Source organism: Pelecanus crispus, chromosome 7 (assembly GCF_030463565.1).
Source record: "Pelecanus crispus isolate bPelCri1 chromosome 7, bPelCri1.pri, whole genome shotgun sequence".
Taxonomy (NCBI): Eukaryota; Metazoa; Chordata; class Aves; order Pelecaniformes; family Pelecanidae; genus Pelecanus; species Pelecanus crispus.
In genome coordinates, this window is record NC_134649.1 from 43,759,151 (window position 1) to 43,776,853 (window position 17,703).

General features: G+C 45.3%; 1 protein-coding gene across 1 annotated transcript in view; it reads right to left on the minus strand.

Annotated features, from left to right (window-relative positions):
- Positions 1-17,703, minus strand: part of MAGI1 (membrane associated guanylate kinase, WW and PDZ domain containing 1) — a 360,601-nt gene that overhangs the window by 26,338 nt on the left and 316,560 nt on the right. The window contains exons 13-14 of the mRNA XM_075713622.1: positions 10,534-10,565; positions 2,780-2,996 (exon numbers count right to left, since the gene is read on the minus strand). Coding sequence (XP_075569737.1) covers positions 2,780-2,996; positions 10,534-10,565 — 249 coding nt within the window. The remainder of the gene's footprint in view (positions 1-2,779; positions 2,997-10,533; positions 10,566-17,703) is intronic.

The window sequence follows — 17,703 nt, forward strand, 5'->3', positions numbered from 1 at the left end:
CAGGTATGCATTCAGTCCTGCTCACATCTTCATCAGAAGGATGCAGAGAGAGTCCCACCTAGCACCCAAAGCTGTGGATGTCATGGGAGAGGAGATGCTAACCTCAGTCCCAAAGCCAAAGGTAACGGGTGCTCAAGCAAAGAAGAAAGCAGTGATATGACTGTATCACCGCCAGCCAAAGGAGGCACTGGAGTTAAACTGAACCGCAGCTGGGTAAAAACACGAAGAACAGCACACGTGGACCAGACAGACACTGAAACTGGAGGCCCAGGGAACGGTTTCTCCCATCCCATGGTCTGTGGTGCTCCGTATCAACAGAGCTCCCTACGAGTGGTCCGAGAGCCACACAGCCAGTGCTTGGGCAACACTGGGAAGTGAGTCTCAAAGGGGTGATTCACCCTCATAACAGAGCAGCCACCAATTGCCCACTTTTCATGCACACCAAACACAGGGAAAGAAACATGGTGGCTCATCCCAAGCTCCCAGGGCAGAAGAGGTGCTGGGTTTCAGCTGTGAACCACAGTTTCCATTTATGAGACTGGGGAGAAGGAGGAAAGGTGAGGGCTTGGTGAGGGAAGGAGCAAGAGCTAACCACTGACCTCTAAATAAAACCACAGGTCACACTTTGGGATCAGACCGCGTCAGGAGATGGAGCATGTGCAACTGCCTTTTTCACTTAGATTATATCTTTCCTGGTTTTCTTCACCTTTCGTTAGGCGCAGCAAAGCCATGTCACTAGGTAAGAGCGCAGGTTAATCCCCAGGGAATATGTTTCACTCCAGGTTAGGGTTGGAAATTCATAGGCTCCTGGACACTTCTATAGCACATGCTTACAAGGAGACATGACAGTATCACACTTCTGACATTCTCCAGAAACCCTCTATCTATGAAACCAAGAAATCTCAGAAAACACCTTCCTGGGAAGCAAATGGCAATGGGACGAAAAGGTGGTAGAAAAGCACCAATGTTCAAACAGGTAAGTCTCATCTGGTAGAAGAAGCAGGAGATAAGGACTGAAGCAATAGAAGAGGATCAACCCCACTACAGAGACTCTGGACCACAGGAAGGTGAGACAGGGAAGCTGAAGGGGCACAGCAGATCCCAGTCTAGCAAAAGGGCCAAGCAGAGAGGATTGTGGCACAAGGGAGAGATGGGGTGTGGGAAACCAGCAGGTCAAGAGACAGTGAAAAGGCCTCTGGAAGGGCTCTAATCACAGACAAGGATAAAATCTCTACAAGATACCTGCAGCCATCAAGGAAAGAGGGAGGATTTAGCACATGGTGTTGGAGATGGACACAGAAGGGCAACTGCCTGCCTCTGTACTTCAGGATTTCTCCGGCTCAGCCTCGGGTTTTATTGGGAAAGACAGGCAGGAGTTAGAGCTGCTAAGCTGATACTAATGACTAATTAATATGAGTTAAACAGTTAATTAGAAATTAGCTAAGTAGCTGCAGGGGGCCAGAAGCAATGCCAGCATGGTGCCTATGGGAACCACGTGAGCTGAGCAAGGGTGATGCCGGTGCCATGGGACGGCCTCAGCCTTGTCCAACGGGGCAGGAGAAGGAGGAGCTCTGCCCGCGGCTCTGCAGGGCTGAAGCGTCACCCTCCCTCAGCTCTTGCCTCTTTTTCCTATTTCAACAAGATGCACGTACAAATTCTGTCACTGCACTTCTCCGTAGATCAGCATGACCCAGCCCAACAGCCCGCAGGGTCAGTACGCCTAATCCCTGGGAAGGGAAGGCAGCAGCACACAGAAGCTGAGACACCTACAAGCTGCATTGCTGAGACATTCAATCCAAAGAGACGCATCTTCAGCCAAGAAACTATGACTCATGATTTAATTTTTTCAGGACATAAGATTTTGAAGTGATTCATTTGGTCAGAAAAAAACAGTCCTACCATTTTTCTTTCTGGGATAATGTTCATTTCATACTGGTTTTACCGATTTCTAGTTAGCACAATAAAACCAAACTCCAGGTGATACTCTTACAGCACCAAGACTTTGAAGCTCCCTTTTCTGTAACTAAAGTAAGTATTGCTTTTGAAAATGAACCTAATACTCTAACGCTTTCTTTAAGAAGCTTTTACAGATTCGATCATCTTCAGCAATGCAATTAAAGCAAAGCCAGCGTGTTTATTTTGTTTGCAGAGAAGAAACTGATTGCAACTATATTTATAGTCTTGGAGCAGAGTCAAAACCCTGCTGAACTATTAGCCAAGTGTGCAGATTATTAATTGCCATAAAAGCCACTTACAATATGCATTTGATATCTGTATTGTTAATGCGTCCACTCTGGTCAAAGTAAAATGGCTCAGCTGGATTTTCTCCTCCCCAGGCTGAGACTGGAAAGCATCTGATACGAATTTCAGCAAACTAAATACTTCCCCTCCTTTCTGAAATTCCTGTGCATATCAGACAATGAGTCTTAACCTCAAGAAAGAGTTTAGGATCTGGATTATAAACTTGGAAATTCTCCTTCAGCCTAATTTAAAAGCAAAATAAAAAAAATAGGGGAAAAGATGGTCTTTAATTTTAAAAGGATTTGTCGTATTAAGCTTTGGTCTAAGCGCCCCTTCCTAGAGATGATCTAAATTCATTCCTCATCAGAGAGGAAACTGCACCTCTATCAAGTAGATATCATTGACAGACACCAAATTAACAAACTGAAGACTTAAATTTTCAACATAAATCTAAAAGATTCAGTTCTTCGCAAAGAAAATATACAGAGAGCAGCTGCCAGAGCCGTAGCCTTAGCAACCACACCTGCTTCATACTCACGTCGGCTTTCATACATGCTCCTGGACTGGGCCCAGATTTTGAATGGATCTGGCTTTTTCTGCCCAGAACTGTCCGGTTGATCCGCAGCCGGCGCCTCCACGGCGGTGTAGTCCGGCAGCACCTGCGTGCTGTGAACGGGGGAAGCAGTGTGCCCGCTGCGGTGGCTGGAGACGCTATGCTGAGAACTGTTTTGGCTGTCTTTCCTTTCAAGTGGTTGCTGTAAGGAAGAAAGCGAGTGGAAAGAGAGAGAACAGACGGTTATTGGTCTTTGAGTGGGTGTTTTCCATCAATTTTTCTCCCTTCTTTGATCAGGGTTTCTGCATGCACATAACTAAGTATATAAATCACAGTTTTGCTGCCACCAGTTAATGCTGGGTAGAGTTAAATTCCCCTATGACAGATTTTGATAGGCAGACTGACAGAAAGAGATATGCAAAACAAAGTCATTTATCATAAAAAAATATGCAGTTTTCCATCTCACACATAAAACAAATCTAAATCTCATTGTAGGTTACTAGTTTCAGTGCACTTATTTTCTCCTACATTAAGGCAGAAAAACTCAACAACCTTCTACTCGGATAACATCAGAGTCTAACTTGAGCCTGCAAGAAAAAGGAAAAACTACCACATTTCACTGTGAAAACTTAAACAGTCCTTTTGAAACAGATGCAAGCACATCTTACTATGAAAGATCACTTTTCCTCTGCAGCTCTTGCAATCCCCACATCACAAGTGGGTGGACAACAGAGTACCGCTTTCACGTCTCTGCTTCCCAGAGCATCCACAGGATTACAGCAGACCTTCACAAATGTGAAAATGTCTATTTGCAGTTTGATTTCCTTGTTTTAATTGAGCGTATTAAAACAGGAAAAAACACGTCCGCCTAAATTCAAGGCTTATTCAAAAGCAGTATGTCAAGAGCTCTGTCTGCTCAATATTTAGCTAAGCAGGGTACATAATTCTTAACTCAAATTCACAACGGTGTGCTCAAATGAAGCACAAGTCACATTTGCATTGCCAGGATTTGTACTACTCAATATGCAGCAAAATCCTCCCTCAACAAGAGCTCCCCAAACTGTACAGCAAATGCTTTTTAATGCTCTTTTGAGATGACCTTGGGTTGGCATCAAGGTTGAGTCCAATCTCCCACCTGCTCCGGCACAGGGAACTGGCACGTTCCCGGGGCTGCTGTGACGCAGAAGGCGGCCGGAAAAATAGCATCCTACAGGTTGTTTTTTAAACGTCCACAATTTCCTGGCTAAAAGGGGTCAGCCACTCATACCAAGAAACCTCAGACAAAAACTTAAAGCTTCCTGCTGGCAGGGGGTACCCAAAAACCTTGCAACAGGAGTCTCTGCTTTCAGGGACTTCTCCATTGAAAACCAAGCAGGGGTTGGGAGAAAAGCCAGCGGCAAGCACAGAGCAGATCAGCGCGGGGGGCTGAAGTGCACATAGGTCTGGGGACCCCCTCCTTTACTCTGAACACGAATCCCCAGGTGGCCAATGCTCCATCATAGCAGGGCTGAATTAATTATAGAGGAGAAAGTTACCATATGAACGTGCCCTCTTTTTGAGTCTTAACAATAATCTTTTCTTTTCTTTTTTTTTTTTTTAAGTTGCACATATTTTGAGATTTACACTGAGAAAAAAACCCAGCTCCAACAGCCCAAATGACTTTGACCTCTCAGCCTTACATTCGAGTTGTTGATCCACTACTAGCATTTTTTTAAATGGTATCTCGATCGACTAGAATGTGAAATTGCCTTTGTCCTTTAAAGCAATTTTGAACAAAGCATACGTGCTGTGATTACTCATCTGCAGACTTTCAAATACAAATATCTGAACCAATTTCAAACATTTTTAGATTTTTAAGTGGTAAAAGAAGCTAATTCACATGCAGCCCTTCAGTTTTTAAACGAAGCAGTTTTAAAAAATCTATGCTGTGGATAATCACTCCTTTGTAACTTAAAAAAAAAAGAAAAAACACTTTACAACTCTGAGTCCAGCCATCTGGATTGTTTTGTTTGTTTGGCCAAACTACTAAAATAACTACAAGCATCCTGTGAAACTTCAGGCCAATCTCACTGGAAATAGCTGGTTTACAGAAGTTGGAGTACAGGGACTAAAATGTGAAGCTTTATTCAGCCCTTGGGGAAGTGTTGAGAACTCTCTAAAAACTTTGTGATTTAAAAAGAAACAAAGTTTGAACTTTAAAAAGTGTTCTCACTGTATGATATGAAAGGTCTAAATATTGAACAAACTACGAATTCTGTTTCATATTTGGGTTGCAAATGGAAGTGTCAGCATATCTCAAGCAAAAACACCTCTAATTAAACTAGAGTTCCAATTGCAAATACACAGACATTTTGCAAGAAATAGGGGAAAACTTCTTCAGAGGGACAGTTGTTTTTCCAAACAATAACTCGTTTAAAAAGCCTGAAACACCTCTGCTTCGGAGTTGAAGAGGGGGGCAGAGAAAGGGGAACACAATTACGGAAAACTTGAATATAGGTAATTAAATTAATTCAAGACAATATTAATTGCCTTTCACATCACCAGATGAGGCCAAAAAGGTTTGGGGCCAAAAGTTTACATGTGCTGTAGCAGCTTCAGCACATCATCATCATCAGGACTCGCAGGGGTCTGACCGCCCTGCTCTCCACGGCGCTCCTGCAATGGGGACTGCCCAGATGAAGAAGTTTGTGCCTTGGTGCAAAGGTGGAGCTTTCCCAAGAGATCTGAGCTGATGATATGTCAATGAAAGGATGGCTTCTCTAGCTCCTGCCTTGTTCCTAGCTTTGGGGATGATCCTCCTGGGTCCAGGTCTGACTGTCTGTCTCGCTCAGTTCACACACGGGCAGGAAAGCAGCTAAATCAGGGCCAGATGAGCACGGGACTGTTGGTGACAGACCACCACAGTGCAGGCAGTTCAGACCTCACCCTGAGATGCTGATCATGTTTTTCAGTGCAAAGTAAAGCAGATCAGCTGAATTGTGTTGACTTCTGACAGTAGCTACAAAAGCATAGGGCACTGAACTACCAAAGTCAGCAAGAGCACCCCTGACCCTCCAGAGTCTATGGTCTTCTCCAGAGCTGCAGATAAGCATTGATAGCTTGCCAGAAATACTCTTGACCAAAAATGGCTAGAAATCAAGACTACGATGACTACCTTGAGTCCATTTAGGCAGACTGCACACTTAAATACAGGTGACGGGAAAAAACAATCACCTCGGCACCGTATTACAGCCATGACAAAATAAATACGTGGAAAGCTGGAACTTCTCGTGCCCTACTCAAGCCCCAGGTCTGAGATGCAATGGCCTGTGCCAGCTTCCCTATGCCCTCGCTGAAACTTCGCAGTGCTTATCCTGCAAAACATAAGATGAAGAAAATGTACTATTGGGAAGAAAGTATTTTCTAGCTGCCCTTTCCCCACTGGTTGAGGTTAACAGGAATTTCAGCGTGGCTCAGATTTCCGAGTGCAGCTGTGGGGGCAATTGCTGCAGAAGAGGGGGCAGCAGCGGTCAGGGTGTGGGCATACATCAGCCTTCCAGGATTTCTTCCCTCCACTGTGCGATCCCATTTTCAGCCACAGGCACTCCATTTGCCAACCTGAAAGGCAGCTTGTCCCTCAGCAGAGAGGCTGAGCAAGCCCACACTGAGCACTACATCGTCCTCTGATTACAGGGAGGGAAGAAAACAGCAAAGGTGATGTGAGCCAGGGAGCTCAAAGCTGTTGTGGTTCAGAAGGAGACAGGAGGAAAACTGCTTACAAAAGTCTCCAAGTGCCTGGAAAATGCTACAGATACCCACATAGCAGAGACCAGCTTGTCATTCATGCTAAATGAAAGCGTAATTAAATGTTACTTTGTACAGTGACTGCTAAAACAACCAAGGCCCATGACATGGCTGAGAGGTGGCTGGAGGCAGAGATGGGACACTAATTATTAGCAGCAGTTGTGTCTGCCTGTGTCAGGCGGAGAGAAACCCGCAGCAGAAGAGGTGACGGTGGCAGGGAGCATGTCTTGCAGCATGAACGGACACCAAAGCTTTTTGGCACGGGATTCTCCAGGCATTAAACTGCAAGAGGGAGGTGTTGCTGTGGTTTCCTCCCACTGCATTTCAAGGTGGGGGAAAAAAATGGTCTCTGAATGAAGAGGGATGCGTCGTACAAACGCTCATGCTATGGAACCTACTTCTCCTCCTGACAAAACCAGGACATCAGCAGAGCCCCAAGTGCTGCCTATCCACCTGAAATACATGGCAAGTCTCTTGTCAAGGACAGGCTGTGCCTAGGAACTGCATTTTTGGCCACAACTCAGCTATGCTGACAATGTATTTATTTACGCCCAAAAGAAAAATTAGATTTTTAGAAGAGCTTAGCACTTTCTTCACCCTACAGTGATCTTGTCCTCTGATGATCTAGCTGCAGATTCTGTGCTCTAGAGCATTTTGAAGAAGCTGATCCTGTGACAGCAAACTGAGCTGGAAATGGGAATCTTTGCCCCCTTGTGGAGTATTTTGATGCAAGCAACATGGTAAAAAAAAAAGAAAAAAAAGGAAAAAAAAAAGTTTGTTTTCATCCATGTTATACCAGGATAACTGCAGGGGAAATTGCTATACTAGAGAACTTGCACACTGAAAATGTATATCCCCAGATGGTCAATACAAAAATATTATCCATTTTCATCTAAAGAATAATCAATGGGAAATCGAAAACATACAAGCAACACAGAGAGTGCTGTGAGCATCTCCTTGGTGGGGGGAAAGGGGGAAGAAAGGACTTGGAAGGGCCCAGTCCCATATATGGCCCCAAACTTTTTTTTTTTTTAACTAATTTGGCTCTTCCACCAAGGTTGAAAAACTCTCCTTAAAAACTGAGAAAAAGAGCAAAGTTCATCAGAAGATACACACAGTCTGAAAAATACAGCCCAGGAAAACTGAGCTCAAGGCAGAAAAATATTCCCAGACGGTGTCACACCTCCAGCACTAACGAACCTCTCCAAGGGGCTCAAACACCTCCTCCCAGCCGGGAGGTATCCAACAGCTTGAAGTCAACTTTTTGGGAATACAGGATTGGGGCTGATAGCTAAAAATAGGGCTTGTTTGAGAAAAAGACAGCTGTTGTCAGTAGGTCGGGAGCATGTCCGGGGTCTGGGAAAGGATACGAGGTAATAAGGGAGGGCTCATCACTGCTGAGCGAAGCAGAAGAGGATGGAGACCTGAGCTTGTGTTTTCCCCGATGCAGCAGAAGAAACAAAGAATGAACAGAAGACTGGGCCAACTGTTCCTGTCCTGGATGTACGCTGTCCTCTAACTGCAGCTAATTTATTAATCAAGGAATGCTGGAAAACATTCCCTCTGCATCCGGCTAAGGGAGCGGGGGGAAACGGGGAGCACGTTCAACCCAAGCCCCGCAGCCAGCCGTGCGGCGCCGGGGACAGCCCGCGGGTGCACAGCTCAGCCGGCAGCACCCACGCTCACCCAAGGGCTGCAAGCGCAGCAAACCATCCCTGGGACATGGCGGGGCAGGGCGCAGTGAGATGGCGTGGGCAGGCCTGGCTATCCCCTGCCGAGGCAAGAGCAAGCGGGAATCTTCACGGCCAAGAGGGCCGGGCTCCCCTCGCCCTGCAGCCAAGCACCGGCCCTGCAACTAAACCGAGGAAGGGCGGTGTTAAGCAATACCACTGCTTTTATGCTTTCGACCATCGCCTTTGGCCACACGAGCTCTGGTGTTGGTGTAAATCCATCCCAGACAGCCCCGAGGAGATTCCTCCTCTGCATACAGGTGCCTCGGGGCACTTTGCTCCAGGTTTCTGCGCTCAACCCGTGCATGTCACAGATGCTGGGGAACGAAGGAGCGGCTGTGCTGGCTCCGACACGCTCTGCTCTGCCCCTCCGAGGAGCGGTCGCTCATTAAAGCTGCCGCACAATGCGGCAGTGTAAAACATCGCTGCTAATTGCCGATGCAAATGATCCCGTGTGCAGGCTGGGGGAATGGGAGGCTCTGGTTTTTGTGAATCCTGCGCTTTAGAGGCAACAGCACCGCCTAGGGCCGTAGTAAAAATTACTGGAGGGACCCTAAAGCAATGTGAGAGGGGTTCAGTAGAGGCACGCGAGGCAATGGGACTGCCTTCCCAGGGCTGACCGGCTCCTCAAAGCGAACAGTAGGGAGAAATCTGCTGTTGCAGGGCTACACCTGTTTGCAAGCAAGTCTCTTTGTTCACCGAGGCAGGATTATCCCGGCATGGATTTAGACGCTACTCAGAGTTTCACGGTGCATTGCTGCCAACCAGAGAGGTGTCTGACAGGGCAGGATCCCCCTTTACCTGATGCCAAATGTGCGTGTGGCAAAGTGGGAGCCTCCACGCTTTGCACAGACCGAGACTCACTGATCGGGGCTGGTTTGATGGCAGGAGTCAGAGTCCGGATTGAATGCAGCCGCTCCTGCTCCAACTGGGGAAAAAAGCGCAGGCAGAGAAAAGTGCCAGACGCGTACATATTTTACACACTTGCTTCTGTTTTACCGAAAGCTGAAATAATCTCAGCGTATGACAGAAGTGAGCGTGCAGGGTCTGACGTGCCTGTGATCTGCGAGGGAGCACACCCCACACTTCTGCCTCTCAACATTAATGCGAGCTGACAATGGCAGAGGCCTGGGCTCACGTGACTTTAATCAGCGCTGCCCTAAGCCATCAGAATCACATTAATTATTTCAGGGCTTTCTTTTTGGATGAACAGAGAAGTCATATTAAAAGCAGGAGCCTTCTGCTCAGCCCCTTCATAAACCTCTTGCCCAGGTTTGCAGCGAGGCGGGCTGCGCCCAGCTGCAGTTTTTGGCACCCATCGGGGACTGTCGGTGAAGTTTCGTGCCGTCTTACAACACGGCAAAGACCTCACTCACTCTGCTTCCCCCAAGCTACCGGGAGAGAATTCTCTTTTTTCCCCCCTCCCTCTCAACAGATAGCTGGAAACTTTCAGGCTTTAAGCATTCCATTTCCTTTAAAAATAAAACATTTCTTTGTGTTGCATACAAATAGCAATTAATTTCTTCCACAATATCATGCATGGAGCTTTAATGATACTTTAGATCACGGCTTCCACGCTATTAGCTAACATGTCATCCAGGTAACAGCTTTACATGGAAATAGGATCAGAAGGGACGAGAAAATACTGTTCTGAGGGTTTTTTTTAAAAAAATAAGGAATCTCACACCTGCACCACAACGCTGCTCAGTATGAAAATGCCTCCAGAGCAAGCACTCGGACAGCTAACTGTGTTCCCCGGGAACGATAATCATGCTCAATTCATGCTTTGTCTCTCTCAACAAGGTGCATGCTTGCCCATTCTGTTAATAATTCCGCTGAGGGTACTCGAGAAAACTCAGGGAGTTAATGGAAAAGGTTGGTGCCTACGAGCACCCGACAGGAATTGCTGTCTGGCAAGAAGGTGGAGCCTCCCATCTTTCCAAAAGGAAACAATAGCTTTTTTTTTTTGCTAAGTTAAACAACAGAGAAGCTCATCTGTCAGGGAAGAGGATCTGTAAACCTGAGGCTTTATTTGCAAACAAGTCCCTCTTCCGTACTGCATTCCTCTTTCATCTCCCCATGCAGCAGGAGCCGTGCAAGGTAATCATGGTTGCAACAGAAAGACAACTTAAACCAATTGAGACCCACAAAGAAAACAAACCGAACTCATGCCTTTCTCCTTCGAAGCAGACAAACAGACAAAAATAGTAGCTGAAGAGTGCTTACCGACTTTGGGCTCTTCTTTGGGACCGGCAGTCCTGAAAAATGGCAACAAGGGAAAAATAAACATTAGCATCTAACCGGTACCTTCCCTTAAAGAAAAATCCCTAGGTGTATCATCCGAACGTAGCCATCTGCAGAGTTATGTCAGCTTTCGCTCTCGCATCGGAGTTACCAGTCTGTTCATATCGAATCAAAGCACAGGGAGAGGGGGAGCGAGCGAGAGACGGGAGCGGGGAAGAGGCAGCGGGGGGAGAGCTCTATCTGCATTAGCTATGCTGACTTGTGCTGCAGCAGCCGGGAGGCTGGGAGAGAAACCCACAGCCCTCAGCGGCCGCCGAACCCAGCGCTTGGGCAGAATCTCAAATGCTCCCCTGGATTACGGGAGACTTAGCTTACAATTAAGCCAAGGCTGTTTCCTTTTGACGCGATCGGCTCGGTGATTTTATCGGACCAATCGCGGCAGCGGAGGGGGAACAGGTTGATTTTTTAAAAAGTATTTCTCTAGGCATCGATTTTTGAAAGGAAAATGTGCATTGGCTTGAGCTGGGAGGCATGGGCTGGGCAAAGGAAAACAAAAGCATGAGGAGGAATAAGCTTTTATCCCTAAAAGCGCGAATGTTACTGAGAAAACATGCGTTTTCCTTCCTGTCCATCCTAAGTGTCAATGTTTGAAGCCAGAGATTTTATCTGTTAGTTACAATTTCAGAGAGCTGAGGCTTGAAAACAGCACTGCAAATGTCCTGACCCTTGGGGGGATGCTAGGGAGCTGGGAGAAGGGGGGCTTACACAGGTTGCAGCTGATGGAACTGAAGGAAGAAACAACTGGGAGGGCACCAGAGAAGGATTTTTCAAGGACAATTTTGCATTTTGGAGCAGCCTCTTACTCACTCTGTGATGAGCAAGAGAACTCGAGTGGGATTTCTATCGACTACTTCTGCATATAGCTCAGTTCCCAGCAGCAAAGGAGACACTTGGCCGGGGGATCTACCTACAACGCAGGAAAAGCTCTTTCCTGGGCATTTTGCGAATCACCTTCCTTTTCCTCCACTGTTGGAGGAGAGGGAACTCCCCATATTTTGCTCTGTGTGGCACTCCAGAAAACAAACATAAACCAAAACAGAAGATTACACTCTACATTAAATGCTCAGTAATTCAGATGTTTGAAATCTGCTTTTGTCTTTAGGATGTGATTTATGTGGCATTTACGCCGCATTATGTTTTCTACTTTATGCATTTTGTTTGTGCTAAAACCCATGCCCTCGTCTAACGTTTACACAGAGAATAAAATAAGTGATGCAAGTGAATTACAAATCTGTCTAGGAAGCAGCTCATTTTAAGGTAATTTGGGAGATGTTAGTTCTGAATAGGGTAGATCCACAATTAAAAATGATAAACAGAGCTCACTTTGCTGCCTGCTCACAGACTGGGATGCAAACTGTAGTGAGTATTTTAAACGAAGTATTTTCAGCTTTTGAGGAATATCTGTGCTCCGCACGTCGCTCTGATGCATTCCCAGCCAATAGCTGATACCCCTCCAGGCACTGATTGATCGAGGGACAATGAAACATCAAAACTGTTTGAACTAAACAATCAAGACTGCAGCTTCATTTCTGCTGACGGTGACTGTGTTTGTGTAATCCACTTAAAGAGGAAAGCACTAATAATGTTCACGGCAAGTCACATTTTTAACAGGCATCATTTATCACAGAGATAAACACACAGATAGAGGTTCTCCCTCACTCCCCTTCCACATGCACGCACGCACGTTTACTCTCTCTTTCCAAGGGATGCTCTTTCCTATTAAGTCAATAGGTAGAACAGATCCCCATGCACGCACGCACGCACCCTCAACAGACCAACGTGAGTCAGAAAAGGTATTGCAGCAATTTATATGTTCCCCGCAAAAGATGAAGCTGAGATGCAGCTGGGCTGTTGGTTCAAATTGTACCAGGATGCAATTTATTGCATCACAAGCGTTAAATGTTAAAATTTGCTAAGTATAAACTACTGAACAAACCTTTCCTTCAAAGTTTGTCATTAATTTTGGCTGTTCTGATCCAAAAAAAGATGGAAAACGCTTGAAAAATAATGGAAAACACATCAAGGCCATTGTTTAGTGGGTCCTTCAGAGGCTGATGAATCTTACAGTGTCACTGCTCTGTGCCAGGCTTTGCTGCAGAACAAGCAGTAATTGACTTTTTACCAAAATAAGTGACTGCAGAACACATTAACAAATGTTGGTAGTTTTTCATGGGACAAGCTTATAGTCAGGGGAATAACCTGCCTGTACATTTTCCTGTAAAAATGTTATTGATTCATCTAATTAGGGTCTCATTTTAAAACTCCAGTTCTTGATGCAGCAGGCCAAATGAGCAAATGATAGGTATAATATGTAGTTTTCATGTTCAGATGATAGAATGGATACAGTATTTAACAGTGACGAACACGAAGTGCTTGAATAACCCCCAAATCCTGGAAGCATCACTAGCAAGAAAATGCTAAGCTTTATCAAAAAGCTTCTGGCAAAACCAATTGCCCATGCCGATGAGTTTGGGATGGTGACAACTATGAATCACAACATTCACTTTTTGATTACATTAACCATGTCCCATCACTGCTCAGTCCACTGCTCATGCCATGCGTTGCTTGGTACGCTTATCCTCCCAGCTGCCCCGTTCTCTCCTGAAGCCTCATTGCAAGTTTTTCAGAAGTAAATGGGCCAAGTGTGGACTTAACACCCAGTTTGCATCTCTGGCATTGTCCAATTTTTTAGTAGTCGGAGTAATGGCATTCACATCCCTGCTGCTCTGCCCTCAAATCCGATAATGGAATAGTAATAGTTTATATCAACAGTTTGCAATATAATTCCTCTCTAATTTAATGCCTGTGGACAACTCTCACTACAGTACTTGAAACACATCTTCTAATTTTGCGGGGTTTTGGAGGTTGCAGATTAGAGATGGTGGAAGAGTCATACAACTGAATGAGGCTGTTGTCATCACAAGAGTTAACAGTGTTTTAAAACAAACGAGCACATCTGGTAAACAATGTCAATATGACCTAAAACCCCTTGAATGGGCTCATTGTAGCTACTTACTAAATGTGCCTGGAATTAAATTAATTAGAAAGCACAAATTACTCCCCTCTAAATAACAATGTAATAAAGCAACTGCTTAATGAAAAATATCAGTGATCAGTGAGCAATCCACAAGCACAAAAAAAGGGATTGTAATCAAACTAAATTCACAGACTCGTCAGCAAGGCAAGAAAGGCTTCATACAAGGTTAGTCAAAAATGAGTCAGATGCAGGGATCTAAATTAAACTAATTATCACAGAGATTATTACATTTATCTTAACAAACCCTTTCTCTCTTCTCCCCAGTACTCCCTAAAGCTCTGTGTACAGCTGGCTGCATCCATCTGCTCAACTACGTTTTGTAACATAGGGGAAAAAATGCAAATCATTAAGCAAGTTTTGTACCATGACTTCAGGACTCTTAATGCCATTACCCATCAGGAGCAGTATTTGTGTTGCATGACACTGTATTATCTTGTGAGTGATGTGGTCCATGAAGTAAGGCCACAACTCAGGTTATTTCATATTATTTGGCATGTGTTAACTTTGCAGTCTTGTGTGGTAAAACTTTTGGAGCTGGGAAGCTGTAAGTTCCCTAATCCTACCTACGATGAGTACATGGAATAACCCATGGGACAAAACCGTGACCCCAAGTGTTGCTGTTTCTAACATGCAGTGGTCCTCAATTTTTACAGGAAAATTTTCTCAAATCTTTTGTCTTTATGTGACCAAAGTAACACAGGAAGACCATGACATATGGCAAATTCTGTTTTGCTGAGCATATACAGAATGCAATGTGTGACTACAAATCTGTACCATAGCCTGGACCTGATTCTGATGTGAGCTCAGAAGGCCACAAATGCTCAAAAATTACCTAGAAGGACACCAGACATACTATGCCCTGTTCTACAGCCCTGTGGTTTAGGAACAGTGGATAAAGTTGAATCTTAAGGAAGACCTATCTCTAGGCACTACAGAAGTCATCCAGTCAATCCATCCATACAACTTGGTTATGTGAAGGCCAGTTGGTGTGAACACTTCTCCCTCCACCACAAAAAAAGAAAAAAAAAAGTATCTTATTTCAATGGGATTTCAGCTGAAGTTGGAATGATTCAGTACCAGTTTGCACAATCCACCCACAGGACAAAGGTGCTTGAAATTGCTAGTAGCCAGTCTAGAAGCCAGACGCATTATCTTATTTATTGCATACAATGTCTGTGGCTACTCAGTTTTGGGGTGTTTTTGCGCATGATAGGAAACAATAACTGTGTCTAGATCTTTACTTCTCATGATTGCTTAATACTTCCAGTCAGGACACCCTGTGGACCATCCATATCCAACAGCAAAAAAAGCCATAGGTGAGCCTAGGTGAAAAGGTTACCCATTTGGTTTTGCCATTACATGGTCTGCAGCCCAGAATGCACAACAGCTGAAAATTAGCAGGAGATGAATAAAAACACAAGAAAAGAAACATTTCAGACTGTGTCACAAGGTTAACATTTACAGAGGAAATGTTCCTGCCTGGAAAAAAATAAAAATAACAAGCTTTCTAAATAGCGCTGCTTACACCGCGCTGAATAAAAACCAAAGGCTGTATCAAAGAAAACAAACACTTTGAAAGATAAGGGGTAAAGTACTGGAGTCAGGGGGTACACAGCCATATACCTGGCACTGCACATTGATCGCTGCTTTCTGTGTGAAAAACAAGGAACTCTAAATAATTAACGCTAATGGCCATTAGTGCCACCAGGGGACAGGGGAGGGGAGGTTGGTGGTGACAAAGCAGTCCCCTTGATTCTGTATAATCCACTGCCAAAGAATTTCTAATAAAGGACAAATACTACCTAAAAAAATAGATGGAACTTGATCTTTTCCAGACTAGAGAAAGGACAAGAAAACATACCAGAGTAATCTGCAGCGAGAGGCAAGCCTGCACACAGCCATAAGGAGCACCATCAAGAAGAAAACCCCTACCTTGTTCGTGCCCAACTTTTCCGCTCATCATCGTGATTTGCATGAAGAGAGTGTCACAGCACTAGCAAAAAAATTAACTATGCAATACAAGCTTTAAGCGAGAGCATAATTTACACTGCAGGAATATAGCCCTGCCACAAATCAAGTTTGGTAACTACCAAATACAGTGAAAAATGCCACATTTCTAATGCTAATGTTCAATGCTAATGTTAAGAAAGCAATGTTGTCAAGAGACCAGCTCGGACATTATTAACCCACTGGCACTGGCAATAAACATAATGAGGCATAGCATATTATTGCCATTAACAAGAATTTCAGTTCTAGATGCTCTGAAGATGTGTGGTGGGTTGTCCCTGGCTGGACACCAGGTGCCCACCAAAGCCATCTGATCACTCCCCTCTTCACTGGACAGGGGACAGAAGATATAACAAAAGGCTCATGTGCCGAAATAAGGACAGGGAGAGATCACTCGCCAATTACTCTCATGGGCAAGACAGACTCGACTTGGGGAAATTAGTTTAATTTATTAGCAATCAAATCAGAGTAGGGTAATGAGAAATAAAAACTAAATCTTAAAACACCTTCCTGCTACCCCTCCCTTCTTCCCAGGCTCAACTTCACTCCTGATTTCTCCACCTCCTCCCCCCAAGTGGTGCAGGGGGACGGGGAATGGGGGTTGCGGTCAGTTCATCGCATGTTGGCTCTGTCGCTGCTTCTCCTCAGAGGAGGACTCCTCACACTCTGCCCCTGCTCCAGCGTGGGGTCCCTCCACGAACTTCTCCAACCTGAGTCCTTCCCAGGGGCTGCAGTTCTTCAGGAACTGCCCCAGCGTGGGTCCCTTCCGTGGGTGCAGCCCCTCAGGAGCAGCCTGCTCCAGCGTGGGTCCCCCGCGGGGTCCCCAGCCCTGCCAGCAAACCTGCTCCGGCCTGGGCTCCTCTCTCCATGGGGCCACAGCTCCTGCCAGGAGCCTGCTCCAGCCTGGGCTTCCCACGGGGTCACAGCCTCCTTGGGGCACATCCCCTGCTCCGGCGTGGGGTCCTCCCCGGGTGCAGGGGGATCTCTGCTCCCCAGGGGCCTCCATGGGTGCAGGGCACAGCTGCCTCGCCAGGGGCTGCACCGGGGGTGCAGGGGAATCTCTGCTCCATGCCTGGAGCACCTCCTGCCCTCCTTCGGCACTGGCCTTGGGGGCTGCAGGGCTCTTCCTCTCACATATTCTCACTTCTCTCTCCAGCTGCAGTTGTGCAGTTTTTTTCTCCCCGTTCTTACCAATGTTATCCCAGAGGCGCTACCACCATCGCTGATGGGCTCGGCCTTGGCCAGCGGTGGGTCCATCCTGGAGCCGGCTGGCATTGGCTCTATCGGACATAAGGGAAGAAGCTTCCAGGAGCTTCTCACAGAAGCCACCCCTGTAGCCCCCCCCCCCAACTACCAAAACCTTGCCACGCAAACCCAGTACAAGATGCTAAATTGTATTAGCCTCAGTTACTCACTCTTGGTCAGGATGCTAAAGCATTTCTCGTAATTGAAGTCTCAGTCATATTTTCAGCATCTCAAACCAGAATTGATTTTAGAAGCAATAAAGAAGATACAGGCTAATAAAATCTATTTAATTACTACAAAAATATAAATTTAACTATGTAGTAAGATAAATATGGAAATGCCAAGACAGTAAGATAATAAAGAGATTGAGAATCAGTGTGACAATTACCTATCTAACCTATGGTTGAAAGTATGTCAGCAGTTTTAATATTTTTATTTTGAAGCTCATTAAATGAAGAGGTTTTCCTAAAGCTTGAGCTGTTGGAGTCATTTGCGTAGATGAAAATCTCTGTTGATATTTAAACAAATATGTACCTAGACATTAAATTTCGGAAACCTCACAAATTTGAGAAGGTAAACACCAGAATTGGAAAGTAATTAGAAACACCCATGTTCTTTTTACATAGATATGTGTGCATATGTACACATGTATTATATATATATTTTTAATATACATAAGCATACATGTGTGGATATGCATGAAGGTACTTACCTTTTTCCACAAGCCCACAAAACCCATGACTTGCAAACTTTATTTCTAGAGCACATCTCACAATTTTATGGTCATGCTGCAATTTTGAAGA